At 40.6% G+C, this 17,638-nt stretch overlaps 1 protein-coding gene across 4 annotated transcripts in view; it reads right to left on the bottom strand.

The window, feature by feature from the left end:
- Window positions 1–1,217: 1,217 nt before the first annotated feature.
- The window catches only part of sh3glb2b (SH3-domain GRB2-like endophilin B2b), a 58,496-nt gene continuing 42,075 nt past the window's right edge, over window positions 1,218–17,638 (bottom strand). For all 4 annotated transcript variants that reach the window (XM_076886243.1, XM_076886244.1, XM_076886246.1 and 1 more), the window contains one exon: window positions 1,218–2,593. In XM_076886243.1, the coding sequence (XP_076742358.1) occupies window positions 2,486–2,593 (108 nt within the window). In that variant the 3' untranslated portion in view covers window positions 1,218–2,485. The remainder of the gene's footprint in view (window positions 2,594–17,638) is intronic.

The following is a 17,638-nucleotide window of genomic DNA, read 5'->3' as shown; positions in this document are numbered from 1 at the left end:
AATATGCTAAGACTTCCAGCCTCTGTCTGCCTCTTGATAAAGAAAAAGGGAAGTCATTTGTTATATTTAAGACTCAGTAATCAAATGATACAACACTTAAATGTGGGTTCTCTCTCAGTATGTTTCCATTATATTCATGCAACCAACACACTGAGTACAGCTGTGCCACTAACACTTGAAGAAAACAAAGATGCGATCAGAGTGAAATCAGATGGATTCTACAGGAGAGCATTTATTTTATTAACTGACTTTGTTGCAGGTTTAAACAGAGCCTTAATATGATATTCAGCCCAAAATTCCTACACACCTCAGAAAATGCTCATAGCGTGGATGTAAAATGTTGCATCACATGATTAAATAAACTGAAGTAACAGAAGAAAAATAATGAGCTGGTTCTTATCGGGGTCTTGTTTTCTTTTTAGAAGGTGGAATCGCTGTCATGAAGTGCTGCATGACAAACATGAAAATGGGAACTTTTGAGCTTCCACGTGTGTGACACAGCTTTACGGCAAACTAGAAAGCCCTGCTGAGCAAATAGTAGATGATGTAATTCATCAAGCACGACAATATCCAGGAAAGCATCATTCTGCACCATTAAACCTTGTATTCTTAATAGGAAACCCGCTTTATTTGCTTAACTGTAAATTTAGTGGAAATTTGAGCTCCTGATTTTGTTTGTGAAGTTCTTTTTTTTCTTTCCCAGCATCAAGTAGGTGTAACAGTACCAGAGTGCAAGTACGGACACCTGCATTTACTGTAATCCAGCTTTATTTAAAGCAGAAGGGCCCGTAAAGACAAACTGACATGTTGGTCAATGTTGCCTCAGTGACTTAAGTTACCTTAAATGTTATTGCTGCAGGCTGCGGGCTAGCACTAAACTGGACACTGAATTAATTTTTTCTTATTAACTGAAAAAAATTCAAACAAATATAGAAATGTGTGACTGTCCTTTATCTACATGCTTGAGAAGTTATAATTGGTTGTATAGTATTGTTTAGTACTTCCAGTCCACTCACACCTCATTAAAGTTACTGCACTTTTGTTTATACACACTCAAGATTTTCCAATATGTTTCAAATTAAAAGCCCTAATCTGTGGATTGAAATGCTTCATTTTCTACAAGGATTTTTATTGTGAAACAGCTGAAAGAAAATTGTGGAGAAAAAATGTAGTTAGAGCTGATAAAATGTGCAAAATTATGACTCACATTGTAATAATTATTGCATGGAATTTTTCTTTAATGGATCAAACAAGGCCTGGGTCTTTGAAGTTTTCACAGATGTCAGAGTATTTGCCAGAACTGTGTAAGATTCCACACAACAACAGACACGTTTGCGCAGTCAACAAACTGTGCGCTTCATTACACTCTGTGTACACATTACGAAATAAGAGGAAATCTAAGTAATAGGCCACATCAACATAACCTGACTCGTACAGTCACAGGTTTCTTTCTGATAATCATCAGTATTACTAGAAATGAGTCAAACAGGCAGTTTTGCATAAGTTTTTTCACACAGCCTCAGATCAGGAGATGGGAAGCCAGCTGCAGTTTGGTCTCTGCGTATAACAGAGGGGACCGTCACACTGATTTCTCTGGTCTCATAAAAATTAAAATACCGTAGCTGTGCAGGTATTTCCAGAATTAGGTTCAATCTCTTGAAATGGCAGGACACCTACAGAGATCATCATGAAAACCTCAAGACTCCCATCCACATGGTCGACATAAGCACACAAAACATTGGTGCCTACTAAAGAGGCTTTTGCTTTCATCTGAAATCGAAAGTTACCAGGACTGGCTTTTGATACTCAACAAATGCTGTGTGGAGATTAAAGCATTCACTAACTCCTTTGTACCATAACAAAGGAGCTACGAGAACATCTGGTGTAAATAAAATTTGTGTCATAATGAAGTGTAGGCTCATTTTAGTTTTTCAGCACTCCTTTTCTTTTCTATGTGCTCCTTCATAAAAGTCCAAATTTAAATGACTCAACTTTTTTCTTCTTTTTTGAGTTGAATAAACTGAAAAATGTAATAAAATAACTGTATCATTATTGCCATTCTGTAGAGTTAATTGTATCAAAAGACTGTCCAAGAACATCTGAGCTCTGGGGGAATTTATTAGCCTGGTAATTGGCACTAATTATCAGATACAGTCTATGGATAGAGCTTGCTAACTAAGTTCTCCACTATCTCACCTTGATAAATCTTTATATTATTTTATCCAGGTGGTTAGAAGATACCTGCACAGCATTTTCAAACAGTGCTGGGTTATTAGCATAGAAGTCAGTGCAGGGGTTCCCTCTGTGAGCTGAACCAATACACAAGGAGCACAAACTGGGGCCAACAGCAGGTCTACCCAGTCCACATGTGTGACGGTGGATAGAGGTTTTTGCAGGGGTGTGTGTGTGTGCGTGTGTGTGTGTGTGTGTGTGTGTGTGTGTGTGTGTGTGTGTGTGTGTGTGTGTGTGTGTGTTGCTTGGTCCATTAGCTCAGCAGTTCTAGGTAGGTGACGGGTACTTTGCCCTTTTCGTTTCCTCGTTCTCCGATCAGCCAGTCGGGGTCCATTCCTGGTACGGTGTAGACGGTAATGAGCTGAAGAGAGAGAGACAAAAATAAAAAACTAAAAACATACACACATACAGGTTACAGTGACCAATGTTACGTTAAGAGGAAAGAAAATAATAGCTAGTGACGTAGCATAAATGCAATCCCGTTGCTGCTCGTGCTCACGTTTTTCATGCCAGCCCATTATCAGGAATTTCCCTGACTTCATCTCTGTGTTATCATCTTTAAACACTTCCTCCAATTAGCACCTGTGCCAGCATTTCTAAAGGTCTGCTAAGGGAAACCCATGTGTGAACAAAAGGGGGCAAACTGAAAACAGCATTACATAATTATTGTACCATAACAAAGGAGGGCATCGATGCTTTTTCATACCTGCTGCTGGGCGTTTGGCTTTTTGTCAGACTCTGGGACCATGGTGATTTTTGTGAAGCCATTTTTCTCATTGTCAGGTTTTAAAAGTTGTGATTTTGATTTTTATGAAGGAGACGCTCTCATGACTCATCAAGTGACATCACTGAGAGGCCAGTCTGTGGCATGCAGTCTGCTGGATCGCTTGGAAACCTGGCTGAGTAGGTCCTAAAAAGTACCTGGTACCAGATACTACCACCTAATGAAAAACCCTTAAAAATTACCTACACCCAGCTAAACTGAGTAGGATGCCACTTTTATGTTTATGTGTGTTTTATTACCAAATTTTCCTAATTTGACTTTTTAAAAGTCTTACATTGAGAACAGCTCAGATGATTGCAGGTGTTCATAATTTTTTTGTGAGTTGCGTCTGTAGTCACTGAAAATCTCTTTCCTCTCCACAAGGTGTTATATGGAAGCTTGAATGTTTATGAGTTTATAGTTGAGTTAAACTCAAAGGAAATCTGACACAACCCACCGCAAGTCTAAAATATTACCCAACTGTGACCGAGGCCAGGGAAGTGCTAGAAAAGTACTTTAAATACATGAATCACACTTTTTGTTTTCCATACATGCTGATATTACAGATAATGTCTTGTAGCCTGTAAGAGAATATGCTGTCAAGTCTTCCCACACAAACATACAGTACAACATTGCATGAGAAGAGGAAGTGAGGCTGAACTTCTCCCTGGAAAATAAACTGGATGACAGGATTAACTTAACTCCCTGCAGATGTGCTGTTGTTACAGTTAACATCCAGCTGTTACTGATTCATTTGTCATGTGGGATGTCAATGTTGTTGTGGTGTTGTTTTGTGGTTTTATTCTTGTTTAGGGCGGCAGCTAGGCCAGACAAATGTTCTACATCCAGCAGTGTGAAGGTGGGGGCTGATGGTGACTACTAGTCCTCACCTGCTTTACTTGTAATGATCAAAGTGGACCTCTCCACTGTGTTTATGGGTCATTGTTACCAATCTGTGCCATTTAATGACATTAACCTTTAAGAAAAATACACTCGTCAAGTTCAGGATATTCTGCTTTGTCCAAATTCTCCACATGTGACGAGTGTCAAAATGTCGTGTCCATTACAGTCATTATACTCTATTAAAGTATTCTGAATGCAGTCACTTTCATAATTACATTTTCTATGTATGTATGGAAGGAGTCATTCAAGTTTTATATTGATTCTACTATTTGACATGACAGGTATACCAGTCCACTGACTGAATTGAATTATTCATGTCCATATTTAAAAGTGAGCTGCGAAACGTTTTAAATGGGGGTCCTCTGGATATTGAAAAATTGTTTTCACGTAAAATGTGTAAAAGACTGGGTAGAGAAGATTGCACTTCATTCTCGACTCCTTTACTGAGAAACAAAGACTTCGTTCCAGGAATGTCTCACAGTATTTTCGATAAGTGGCACAAAAATGGATTAAGGGTAATTGGCGATTTGTTTCAAAACAACACACTGATGAACTTTGAGCAATTGCAGTCAAATTTTAATATTCCTAGAGACGACGTTTTTGGCTTTCTCCAGGTTTGTAACTTTGTTCATTCTAAAATTCCAAAGTCTTCAGAAATAGTTATATATGATGATATTGAGACATTTCTTATTAGGCGAAAAGACAGAACTCATTTTATTTCAGCCTTTTATTCTCCCCTATATACTCTCAGTAGCAACACATTGAGCGCTATTCATAAATGGGAGAGAGATCTTAATAATCAATATGCCAAAGAGGAGTGGAAAGGAGCCATTAACATAGGTAGTTCCACTTTTACTTGCAACCGCTTGCGAGAAACTCAATACAAAATCATACATCGCCTTTATATAGCTCCTAATGTCTTGCATAAGATTGCACCTCATATTCACCCCTTCTGTAGCAAATGTCAAAAAGAAACTGTCACTTTTTTCATTATTTCTGGGAATGTAAATTAATCAAAAGATTTTGGAGCTCCATATGTCAAGAACTAAGTAATATTTTTAAGAATCGGCTCCAAAGGGACCCCGGATATTTTCTTCTTGGCCTATCCTCAAAAGGAGTAACACTAAATCACTTGCAGCGCAAATTATGTGACAAACTATTGCTGGTAGCTAGGAAATGTATTCTCATTAACTGGGTTAAGGATAAACCTCCCTCTGTGACTTTGTGGTACAGGGAATTATTAAAAGTTATTCCTCATGAAAGAACTGCTGCTATTTTAGGAGGAAATGAGGGTCTCTTTCTCAATGTTTGGTCCCCTTTGCTTTTTTATTTGCCAACTGATTTGTCCCAACTGTTGAGGGGGTTGGTTGCTTTTTATTTTTTCTGCCTGTCCCATTTGGTTCTTTAGCTGTCAGAATTGTTGTCTGAAGACCAACAAGGATACCCAATGGATTTACTTTGCCAAATGGATCATCACGGCCTTGCCGTATTGGTCCATTTGATAGACCTTTGTTGTTATTATTTATTTTATTATATTTTCAGTTGTTACAGATGGGACAGACATGACTGAGGGATAGGAAAGGGAGAAAGAAAGATGAAGGAAAAGAAAAACAGAAGGGAAGAGGGACAGTGAGAAAGGGCACTTAAAAAGAGAAAGAAGAGGGAAAAAAGAAAAAAAAATCTCCTGGATCACCTGTTGAGAGAAAAAGAAGAGAAAACAAGCAAAAAAACAAAAAAAAAAAACAAAAAAAAAAACAGAGCAACATACTAAACACAACATTATATAAGGTCGTACATTAATGCCCTGTAAGGTAACTAAAATAGTGTCATTTAATGTAAATGGTCTGGGGAGCCATATTAAAAGAAGTAAAATTATGTCAAAAATAAAAAGAGAACAAATAGAAGTCGCCTTTATACAGGAATCTCACTTATCGAAGCTCGAACATGATAAATTAAAGAAATGGAAATTTAATCAGTATTCCTCTTCCTGCCCTCAGAGCTCTAAAAGGGGTGTGGTAATTCTAATCTCTAGTAGGTTCAATTTTGAATGCATCCAAGAAATCAGTGATAAGGAGGGGAGGTTTGTGTTAGTCAAAGGGTACCTGGAGGGTATACTGATTACTCTTATAAATGTATATGCTCCCCCAGGATCAGAGATAAAACTTTTCAAAAAGGTTTTTGAATTGATTGTTGGAGAAGCACAAGGTACTCTGATTTTGGGAGGAGATTGGAATGTTCGCTTCAACCCGTCCTTGGACTCATCAAACCCACACGCCCCAGGATTGAATAAAATAACCAAAAACATCAAATTAATCTTAAAGGATGTAGGGCTCATAGATGTATGGAGAGAACTAAACCCCAACAAGAAGGACTATACCTTTTTTTCTCACCCTCATTCATTTTATTCTAGACTGGATTATTTTTTTATGTACCAAAAAGACTTTAACAGGATGATCAATTGCAGGATAGGAGTGATGGATTTATCGGACCATGCCCCACTGTACCTGGAAGTAGTGCTTGGATACGAAAGAAGAGTTACATCCTGGAGATTAAATACAAGTATTCTAAGCACGATGAAAGAACAAATTAGTCAAGATATAATAGATTATATAGCGGAAAATAATAATGAAGAAGTTTCCCCGAGTATTCTATGGGATGCCCTAAAAGCAGTGATAAGAGGAAAACTCATAGGTTACAGCGCTAACTTAAAAAAGAAGAGAAATGAGCATTTAAGAAAACTCCAGACACAACTACAATATCTTGAAGATGCCCATAAAATAACCGCAGTTACAAATTTACAATTAGAAATACAAAAGAAGAAAAACGAAATCGATTAAATTTTTTCAAGTGAAATACAAAAAAATATGGTTTTTTTTAAAACAAAGATACTATGAGGTAGGAGGCAAATCTGCTAAATTACTGGCCTATAAATTAAAAAAACAACAATTAGAAAATACAATATATAAAATAAAGGACCCTCAAACAAATAACATTGTCTATAAACTTGAAGATATTCAGTCAACCTTCCTAAAAATTCTACAAAGAACTATATACACAACCTAGAGTGGACACTAAAGGTATGATATCTTTTTTAGATTCATTCGACTTACCAAAGTTGAATGAAAAACAGAATATAACCCTAATCGAGGACATATCTGAATTTGAAATTAAAAAAGCTATTACAAAATTGAAACCGAATAAATCCCCAGGCCCAGATGGATTCCCATCAGACTGGTATAAAGAAATGAAAGAGGTACTGATTCCTTTGATGAGAACATCATTCAACTATATTTTAAAGACGGGAGTAATTCCCCCATCTTGGAATGAGGCTTCTATTTCTATAATAGCTAAAGAAGGAAAGGACAGGCTTGACTGTGGAAACTACCGCCCCATTAGTGTTCTTAACCAGGACTTTAAGATATTTACATACATTCTTGCCAAAAGAATTGAAAATATTCTTGTTCAGATAATTAGTTTGGATCAGACTGGTTTTATTAAGCAGAGACAAACGCAAGATAATATTCGCCGAACACTACATGTTATTGATTATGTTAGGAAAAATAAAATTCAGATGGTCCTTATGAGTTTAGATGCAGAAAAGGCCTTCGATCGGGTTAATTGGGAATTTTTATACAAAGTCATGGGTAAATTCGGATTCCATCAATCGTTTATCAGGATTATACAAGCATTATATAAATCACCAAGGGCAAGAATCAAAGTTAACGGGGTGCTTTCGAATGTTTTTAACCTACAGAGAGGGACACGTCAGGGTTGTCCTCTAAGCCCCTCACTCTTTGCTCTCTTCATAGAGGCCCTGAGTCAAAGTGTAATACAAAGCAATACTATTACTGGAGTCAAGATCATGGGTCGAGAGCATAAGATTTCCTTGTTTGCTGACGATATTTTGATTTATTTCACAAATCCAAACACTACTTTCCCCAAGCTATTGTCACTTCTGGAGATCTTTAGTTCAATATCAGGTTATAAACTAAATATATCGAAGACTCAGATATTAACTTTTAACTATTATGAATTTAAGGCTAAAGCCAATTTGAAATGGGAGACGGAGCAGATGAAGTATCTTGGAGTAAATATTACTAAAGATCTATCTAAGATATACAATGCAAACTTTAATCCTTTAAGTTATAAAATAAATGAGGATATTAAAAGATGGAATTTATTACCATTTTTAAATTTTGAATCATGTATAGATACAGTTAAAATGAATATCTTGCCTAGGATGCTCTACCTGTTCCAAACACTCCCTGTAGAAATAACTGACAAACAATTTCGGGAATCGGACAAAATAATCTCTAGGTTTATATGGCAGGGGAAAAAACCACGGATTAAGTACCAAACTATTCAGTTGGCTAAAGACAAAGGAGGGTTGGGGTTCCCATGTTTGAAAGACTATTATATTTCTGCTCAATTGAGGACATTAGTGTGTTGGTGTAATGTAGATTATCAAGCGAGATGGAAAGAACTAGAACTAGAAACAGTGACCTTAAAAGATTCACCAATTCAGGCAATTCTAGGGGATGTGACACTTATTAAAAAACAAATTCATCAAGGAAACCAATGGATTAACCTACCTTTAAAACTCTGGTTACAATTTCTTAATAAGAATGATTGGATTGAAGAGGTTAGGATTTTAAGATGGTGCGCTTTTGACAGTGATTTTTTACCTAATGAATTAGACGTAAGATATAAAAAATGGGCTGGACAAGGTTTAACGGCATATTGTATGTTTTACGATAAGGGAATTCTTAGGGACTTCCAATCAATAAAAGATCAATACCAGTTAAGTAAAATGGACTTTTTTAGGTTCTTACAAATTAGGCATCATCTATATAATTTTATACCTAAGAGAACAGATCTTTTTTCTTTACCTGTTCTGAGTATATTTGTCAAGGCTTATCAGGCTGACACAGGCCTTAAGGTGATTTCAAGATTGTACAAGGGTATACAAGAGGTTAAGAAGTGGAATACTACCTACATCAAAAAAAATGAGAAAGTGAAACAAATATAGCAATATCAGACATTTGGTATGAGCAGTGCGCTTTTCAGTGGAGAATTTCTAGTTCTAATACATGGAGATGTTATGGTTGGAAGAGTATCTGTAGGTTTTTTATTACCCCTGCACAAAGTAAACATTATTTTAATCACTCTAATTGCTGGAGAAATTGTGGGGCCCAAGGAGTAAAACATTTCCATCTGTTCTGGTCTTGCCCAAGGATCAACATTTTTTGGGTATTGATCCACACCGAGTTGCAGATTATTTTTGGTATGCAGCTTCCCTTTAATTGGGACGAACTTTTGTTTGGATATTTATACTCAGTAAATGTAGATTAAATGTCTAAGCAGTTGTATGGTATCCTGAGTTTGGCTGCCCGTAAAATTATTACCAAGAAATGGCTTAGTGCAAAAATTCCATCACTGGGTGATTGGCATGAGACTGTACATGGGATGTTTAAAATGGAAAGAATTACCTTCATTAAAAGACTCCAGTTTGATATATTTAGTGAAATTTGGGGTAAATGGAAACACTATATCCAGTTAAGGAGACCTGATCTTGTTTGAATCTCTGTAACTATATATGCCACATTTTTTGAATCGTTATGTGTTTATATGTATATGTTAGTATGTATGAGACCATAAGTGAACACATATGTAAGTAGGTATGTGTATGTATGCCTAAGAATATGGGTGTGTGAGTGAATATGTGTGTGCGAGTACATACACTCTAGAGGGTACACCCGTCTGTTTTTTTTTTAAAATTTATTTATTTATTTTTTTATGTACGTCTGTTCTTGTTTATATGTTTATTTTGGATTATTTGTGTTTATATAGGTTGTTTAATAAAAAAAGAGATTAACAAAAAATAAACACAACACCATCACGTTAATCTAGCTAAGTGTAAACAGCAGTAAATACGAAATGTTGAATGTTGTTGTGTAGCAAGCAGGAACGACAGCGCACATTGTGCTTGGAAATCAGAATCAGAATCAGAATCATGTTTATTGGCCAAGTATATGTGCAGACACATACAGGGAATTTGGTTCCGGTAGATGGTGGCTCTCAAGCACAGCAATGTAAATCACACACACACACACACACACACACACACACACACACACACACACACACACACACACGTGTCTATATATACACATTACACATACATACACAAAGCTGTGTAAACAAACTATAAATAACGAATCTAAACTTGTATACATAAAATACAGAAATGAATACCACAAAATGTACATAAGGTGCAGTTGCAGTCTGGCAGTGTGACAAGTCAACTGTTAAGAAGGAGATGGCGAGGGGAAAGAAACTGTGTCGGGTGGTCCTGGTCTGCAGGCTTCTGTACCGTCTGCCAGAGGGCAGCAGATCAAAAAGTCTGCGTTGTTCGCGTTGGCCTGTGGAGGGATATAAACTCCGACCAGCATGAAGGAAGGAAACTCCCGCGGTGAATAAAAAGGTTTACAGTTGATGAAAAAACTTTCCAAGTGTGGGCTGCAGTGTTTCTGTAACACTGTGACATCAGTACACCAACCTTCATTAATGTAGAAGCAGACTCCACCACCCTTTGTTTTCCCTGAGAGCTCTGTTTCGCGGTCCGCCCGGTGAAGTTGGAAGCCCGGGAGATTTAAGACAGCGTCTGGGACTCGCTCACTGAGCCAGGTTTCAGTGAAGCAGAGGGCAGCAGAGCGTGCAAAGTCCTTGTTAGTCCGGTTTAAGAGCAGTAATTCGTCAACTTTGTTTGGAAGAGAGCGGAGATTCGCGAGGTGAATGGAGGGGAGTGCCGTGCGGAATCCTCGCCGACGTAGTTTCACCAGCGCGACTCCCCCGTCTACGTCTTCTCCAGGAGCCACAGAGAGCTGCTGCGCCTCCAACTAAAATCTCCAAAAAACTTTCCGGGTTTGTGAAAAATGGATAAGAACTATAGTGAGACGACTGCCTGATGTTTAGCAGTTGATCTCTGGAGAAAGTGATGTGGTCTGAGTGACCAAAAGCACAGAAAATAAACAGAAACAAGAAAAGTGCGAGAGAGCGCAGTACCGAGGCTGCCATCCGCGGCGCCATCTTGGATTGGAAATAGCAGCCAATAAAGGTGTAGTTTATGTCTATGAACAGTGAACACCTGTGTGCACACCTGTGTGGATCAGCGCGCTTGTATTCAAAAGGTTTCCCCATGTAATGGTCTGCTAGAGGATGTAGAGAGCCATAGCCCTGTCCCCCAGGGCATGAAGCAGGCATGGAGGAGATCCAGGCCCCAGACATCCAGAGGCCCCAGAGTGCGAGAGCCCAAGGAGGACCACCGGAGGGGCATCCGTGCCACCTTCCTGGGAAGAGCTGAGGAGAGCCCCAGATGAGGGGTCACCCAGTAGCCAAGGAGCAGAGTGTCGTGGCGTGAGTGTGGTGAGGGGAGATAGGCCTTGGAGGGCCTGGGAGTTCCCAGAGAGGTGGAGTGTAAGACTCGACCTGACATATAAACACAGACAAACAGGCACACACAGACACAAACATGCATTCCCACCTTCATGCACACATATACAAATACTCAGCACTCACCCAACGTAGGGATAGACATACAGTACATGGACACTGTACACACAATCACACTCCCCAAACAAACTCTATACCCCGGGTCCAGGTACCCTCGCCCCTGGAGGGGGAAGCGGCACCTAGACCCAGGAGATGTTACCCTTTCCCCCGGGGGTGGAAGCAAGCGGACCGCCCCAGGCTCTGCAGCAGCAAGGAAGCCCCGCATCCCAGATGGACAACACCTCCTCCCAGCCCCCCTGCCCCGATGGCCAGCAGAGAACAGGGGTGTGTGAAGACCCCAAACCTCCCTCCTCTCGCTCATGTGTAGTGTTGCTGCGTGCTGTTCTAAGGTGCATATAAAACACAGGAGAGCATGGTGCTGCTGCCAGAGAGCAGCAGGTGTTAGCACGGCCCCTCCCGAGAATCCTCAATGTCTAAATGGATTTAAAATAGAGAGGGGGGCACTGGTGCCAGAGGTGGGGTTGAATACACAGACCGTCCTCTGGACGCCGTTAACGTGCCCACCTTCAAGGCCCTATATGTATGTGTTATGAGAGTGTGAGTAATATGGATGTCTGAGTTGTGGAATAAAATTGAGGCACAGGTGGCCAGAAGGGCACGGGGGGGATGCCTCCCCTGCACCCTGGTGACAAACCCACACCCCAAGGCCCTACTTGTGTGGGTGGGTGCGTTGGACCAGGAAGAGGGAGGCAGCCGGGGATGGGGAGAAAAAGAAGGGAGGAGCAAGATGCCCCTCCCTGGGGCTAGCTCCCCCGCTGACCCCAGTAGGCACCCCCGTCCTTCGGCACCCACCAAGGCAAGGGAGCCCAGGCCCATCCAGATTGGGGCTTACGGCAGCAGGACCGCCCATCCCTACAGGACCTGGGGCAGCCCACCCGACCCCACCGCAGAGGAAACTGTACCCGCCCTAACATTCAATCATCTCCCAGACTGCACAAGACAGTAGACACCCAGGTTAAGTTTATTCTCCTCCTCTCTTATGGCTCTCCTTCACCTGCAGAGTGGACTCCTGCAAGGATGGGGCAAACTCCCTGTCAGTTGAAGAGCCCCCTAGTTAGGCTGATACGCCAGAGGCCCCCTGCGGCAGGGCTGAGCCCCCGTGCACCCACCCCCCCGCCCACAACCTCAGCGACACACCATCAAGGACCTAAGCCCCCAAGGCCCAGCCAGAGGCCTAGCACGGAGCCCCCACGCCTGCCCCAGCTCCACTCAGGGGCAGCCAGGCTACCAGGCCAGTAACCTATGTCCGCCAGCACAGACCCTCCCCCAGCCCTGCTGCACACAGCCACAAGGAGAACACCCTCTAAGAGCAACCAGAGCCACTGACCAGGTTATGACCACAACCCCTGGGTTAAGCCCTCCAGGGATAACGTCCCTAGGGATTCTCCGGACGCCCTAAGCCTGTCCCTACCTCCACATCAGCCACAAGGCGGGACCAAACCACGACCCCCCCCCACCCCCACCCCCGCTAGGTGATGGAGCCGATCAAAGGAGCCCTGAGGGATTGATCTAATGTGGTGGCAGAGGTTGTCTCAAGACTAATGTGATCTATTAGATGGTTTCTATATTGGCTAGAATTAAGATTATTTTTATTTTTCCAGTTCATGAGGACCATTTTCTTGGCAATGCACAGGGCAGTAAAAACCATGTGGACTGTATTAGTTTCTGCAGAGACATCATCCAATTTGTCCAGCAAGCACACTAAAGGGGAGGTTGAAATTTTACATTTCAGACACTTTGATAAGTCGTCACATATCTCGCGCCAAAACTTCTGCACTGGTGGACAGAACCAAAGAGCGTGGATGTAATTGTCTGGTGTATTGCCTTGAGAGTGTGAGCAGTTGTTGGAAGATGTAAAGCCCATCTGGAACATCCGATGACCTGTATAGTGCACTCTATGTAGTATTTTGTATTGTATTAATTGCAGACTGGGATTTCTAATCAATTTAAAGGTTTTTAAGCAAATCTGAGACCAGAAGTTTTGGTCTAAGCCGACTGACAAATCTGCTTCCCACTTTGCAATAGGAAGGGATATTGATTCATCTATTTTAGAAAGTGTTCTGTATATTTTAGACAATAATTTGGGGGATTTAAGAGTAAGAAAATGTACCGCGCTTGGTGGTGTTTGCAATTCAACATGACTGAGGTTAAATTTCTGTTTTACTATGGATTTAATTTGTTGATATTCTAAAAATCGTTTCTTGTTGATCCCATATTGTATAACTAGTCTGTCAAATGGAATAAAGTCTGTTCCTTCTAATATATGTTCTAAGTATTTAATTCCTTTACAACTCCATTCTGGAAAATTAATCATATTATTGTTTTGTAATATGTCAGGGTTATTCCAGATAGGTGTACGTCTGCATGGGATTAATGAAGACTCCGTTATTTTTAGAAACTCACACCATGCTGTCAGAGAAGAGTTGATGTTGGCACTTTTGAAGCATTCATGTCTTTTGATGTTTGAGCTGATAAATGGTAGGTCTGAAATCTCTCTGAAGTCACAGCTTTATTTGCATTTATGTACACTTAAATGAAATAAGGTAATGAATAACACTGGTACGTTTCTAAAGAAACTCAGCACTCAAATTTACCAGAAGGATAACGATGGAAAAACACACACACAAGACCACACAAAGTTAAACTAACCTGGACCTTTGTAACACTAAACTCCACCAAGTATTCTGACTTATTTTTCATTTTCTTCTTATTGCCATCATTGTTACATTTGAATCCACATCTCAGCAGAAATACTGAGTCACAGATGGTAAACGGAAGCTTCACAAAGTCCCTGAGGTGAAACGTGGCAAGAAAGAACATGAAACCTTCACATAAATGCAAATAAAGCTGTGACTAACGGGAAAAGACTGGACAAGCATCCTGAATCAAGATCAAGAAACTAAGAACTGGAACCAAAACTCCACCAAGAGGCCCGCACATCCATTTGCAAACAGACGATCCACGTTTTTTGGGTTTTTCTTATTCCCGTCATTGTGACATTTGACATTTCAGCAAAGATACTGAGTCACAGACGGTAAATGGAAGCTTCACAAAGCCCCTGAAGTGAAATGTGGCAAGCAACATGAAATTAATTTTCATTCAAGCTAGACAGATGGAGGGAGATGGAACAGCTCCATTATTGACCTCCATCAAAGATCTTTCACTTGATATTTTTAAGTTGTCATGCTCAAGCTGGAGCAAGAGTGAGATTAAAAATCCGCTGCTTCCCTTTTAGGTCAGGATGTTTCGACTCTATCGACTGCCAGTCCTGTGAAACTGGGTGCAGTGAGGTGGCTGTAATGGGAATGCATCATTTTATTCAACAAAATGCTGGAAGAGGAAAATGTTGAAGGTGATGAACATAAAACTGGTAATAAAACATTTGTTTTTGACAAAATCTTCTTGTAAAAATCTCCTGATTTGCCAGATGCCAAGCAGTAACGTCCAGTGTAATTAACTTCAGCCTGCATCTTCCTGGTCAATACTGTGTCTTCTTTTCATTTAGTTTGGTTAAATTATTTACTTTATGATGATTGTTGTTGTTGCCACTTTAAAAAAAAGCATAAATGATGACTAGACTGTGCATGGAAATGCTCGGTGAGATCTAATTAGAGCTGCTGCAGTCCTGTTTCAGGTAATGTTCAGACTTGCTCAGGTGTTCCTCACTACACGGAGCAATGTAGCAACCAACACACGCCCCAGGCCAGTGCCAAGAAAGATTTTATATACCCTCCTGTAATCATTTCCACACTATAATCTAACTGAACTGTTTTTATTTATACTTCAGACAGAACTGCCATAACAGACAGAAAATTAACTAGTAACTAGATCAGATCCTCCCTGGATGTTGAGGCGATCAGTGAGACTTCACAGTGGAACAGAGTGGGCATCAGCAGGACTACCAACACTTCCAGCATCTCACACAAGCTTTCACCTTCACTCGCTCCACAAACACACTCACACCATACACAAAAAAGAGCCAGTACTTTAAACTGGATGCCTAAAACTGCATTTTTCAATCTTAACATGAAGTTGGTTGATAAGCTCCTACACTGACAGACTCACTGAGTCTTTTAGCTTTAATCCCGTGAAAACACCGGCCCCCTACCCCCTGGAGTTTTTAACCCTTTGACATAATCACCCTTTTCTGTCATCTTTTTGGACATTTTAGACTTGTATCATAGATCTACACCATAAATATGCCAAACCAAAAACCCTTTCATATTTAAAGCTGCAACTTGGCGTGCAACTCGCTACAAACACATCGGGCTCATGCAACCCACAGTCCCACACTTTCCTTTGTTACCCACAGCCTGTCACAAAAACAAGTAAAAGTCTTCCATTTCTTTATTTGAAACCATGAAAATGCCAAATAAACACAGTTACAGAGATTAAAAAATGTTTAATCAACACCTATCAGCTAAAAACCTGGCATCTCTCAGCATGGTGTGCAGGGTGTCCTTGAAAAGATTTTGAGGAAACTGGAAAGGACAAAAGCACTTTTCTATGCTACCTAAGCATTCGAAGCCCTTTATACAACATATCTCATTCGCACATTCACAGATGCAGTTTTTTCTACGATTAAGTGCTTTCTTTTTAGCATTCACACTCGGCTGGATTCACCGGAGAGTAACTTGAGGTTAGTATCCTGTCCAGAGATAAAAGTAAATAAATAAATGAATTTAAAAAATTCAATTTTCTGATTACTACATGACCTGCCCTATGTCCTGAGCTACATAGAGGATTCTGAGGATCATAGATCAGAGGAAAATAAGTTAACTGGCAGCCATAAAAAAAAAGCTATGTACAGCAGATGAACAATATCTGAAAGCCATGTCCTTAAGAAACAGGAAAAATCCAGCAAAGACCTGAATCAGGACTGGAGAGGCACATCTGGACTTTCAGCTGATCCATCCATCATCCTCTTATCTGTTACCTTATCAGGGTTTGGGTTGGAGGGGCAGTAGTTTAAGCAGGCCAGTGCTTCCAGCAAATCATTCCCAATCATTAAAGGATACATAGAATCAAAGCAAAGCTATGTATATACATGTTTGAATGGAAAACAAACACAGTAACTGCATGTCCTTCCCATTTTCCACAGATATGAGTGGTGGCAATGCAAAAGCATAAACTGAGTTTCAGTCTTCACTCTGTCATTTCCTTCCCATAATAATGACCTCGTCACAAACCCAACACTTAGTGGTTCAAAAGTTTTTTATCTTCCCATACTCACTCTGCGGCTTCTCTAGCCCACCACACGTCTGAATACTGAACAAAGCGCAGCAAATGCTTGGAAAACTATGAGGCTGTTTGCAGCATACAAAATGATTCAACACGGGAGCTGAAGCTTTGTTGGTGCTATCCAGCTGTTCCACTTTCAGCTTCAGAGGATGCATGTGTGTCTCCAAAAGCGAGACAGTCGGGTGTCTTCCACAGTTGCATGAAATATTTACAAAATTTTTCCAGACCCATGCTCAGAAGATCTAGATTAAGAAGCTCGGTCTCTGATTCTAATCATCTACAATCGTAGAGTCATGTTCTCTTGGCTCCTTGTGTCACATAAATCAAGTCAATACAGAGCAGACATGCTCTCCCAGAGTAATGACGGGTTATCCGTCATTACTCTGCGAGACAAGTTCCTCTGTGAGGTAATCCAAGATCGTACAGGATAGAAGGGTCAAAGTGCCAATGTCTATCCCGGGAGGGCAGATTCCTGACGTTGCAATGAATGAAAACCGCTTCCTTTATCCGTGTCTCGTGGTCCTCCAGCTGCTTTCCTTGCACTTGTAAAAGCAGAGAGACCGGTCCGAGTTTATCTTCAATGACTCTAGTGAGGTTCACAGTTACTTCCCGGATCACCTCGTGGACCGCTGGTTCCGATCTAATATCCAACTCTGCGTCGGCTCCCATGCTAGTCTCCTCATTAGCTTCTCTGCGCTGTAGGTTGGGGCCCTCCGTGGTGTCAGACATTACAACTTTCCTTTGCGGCATGTAGTCAGACTGTTTCAAAAAGTAGTTGCTGATGCTCATCCCAGACTTACAAATAGTTAATATCCATGTTGTAGCTTTAAATGCGGGTTATCAGTGTAAAATCAGCGAACTTGTGTGCTAGCACTCTCTGCTACAACCATACTTCAAGCCACCATCTTGAAAAACCCAGAAAAGCTG

This window comes from Maylandia zebra, linkage group LG7 (assembly GCF_041146795.1).
Source record: "Maylandia zebra isolate NMK-2024a linkage group LG7, Mzebra_GT3a, whole genome shotgun sequence".
NCBI lineage: Eukaryota > Metazoa > Chordata > Actinopteri > Cichliformes > Cichlidae > Maylandia > Maylandia zebra.
The sequence above is the reverse complement of the archived record's forward strand: the minus strand, read 5'-3'. Positions and strand labels throughout refer to the sequence as shown.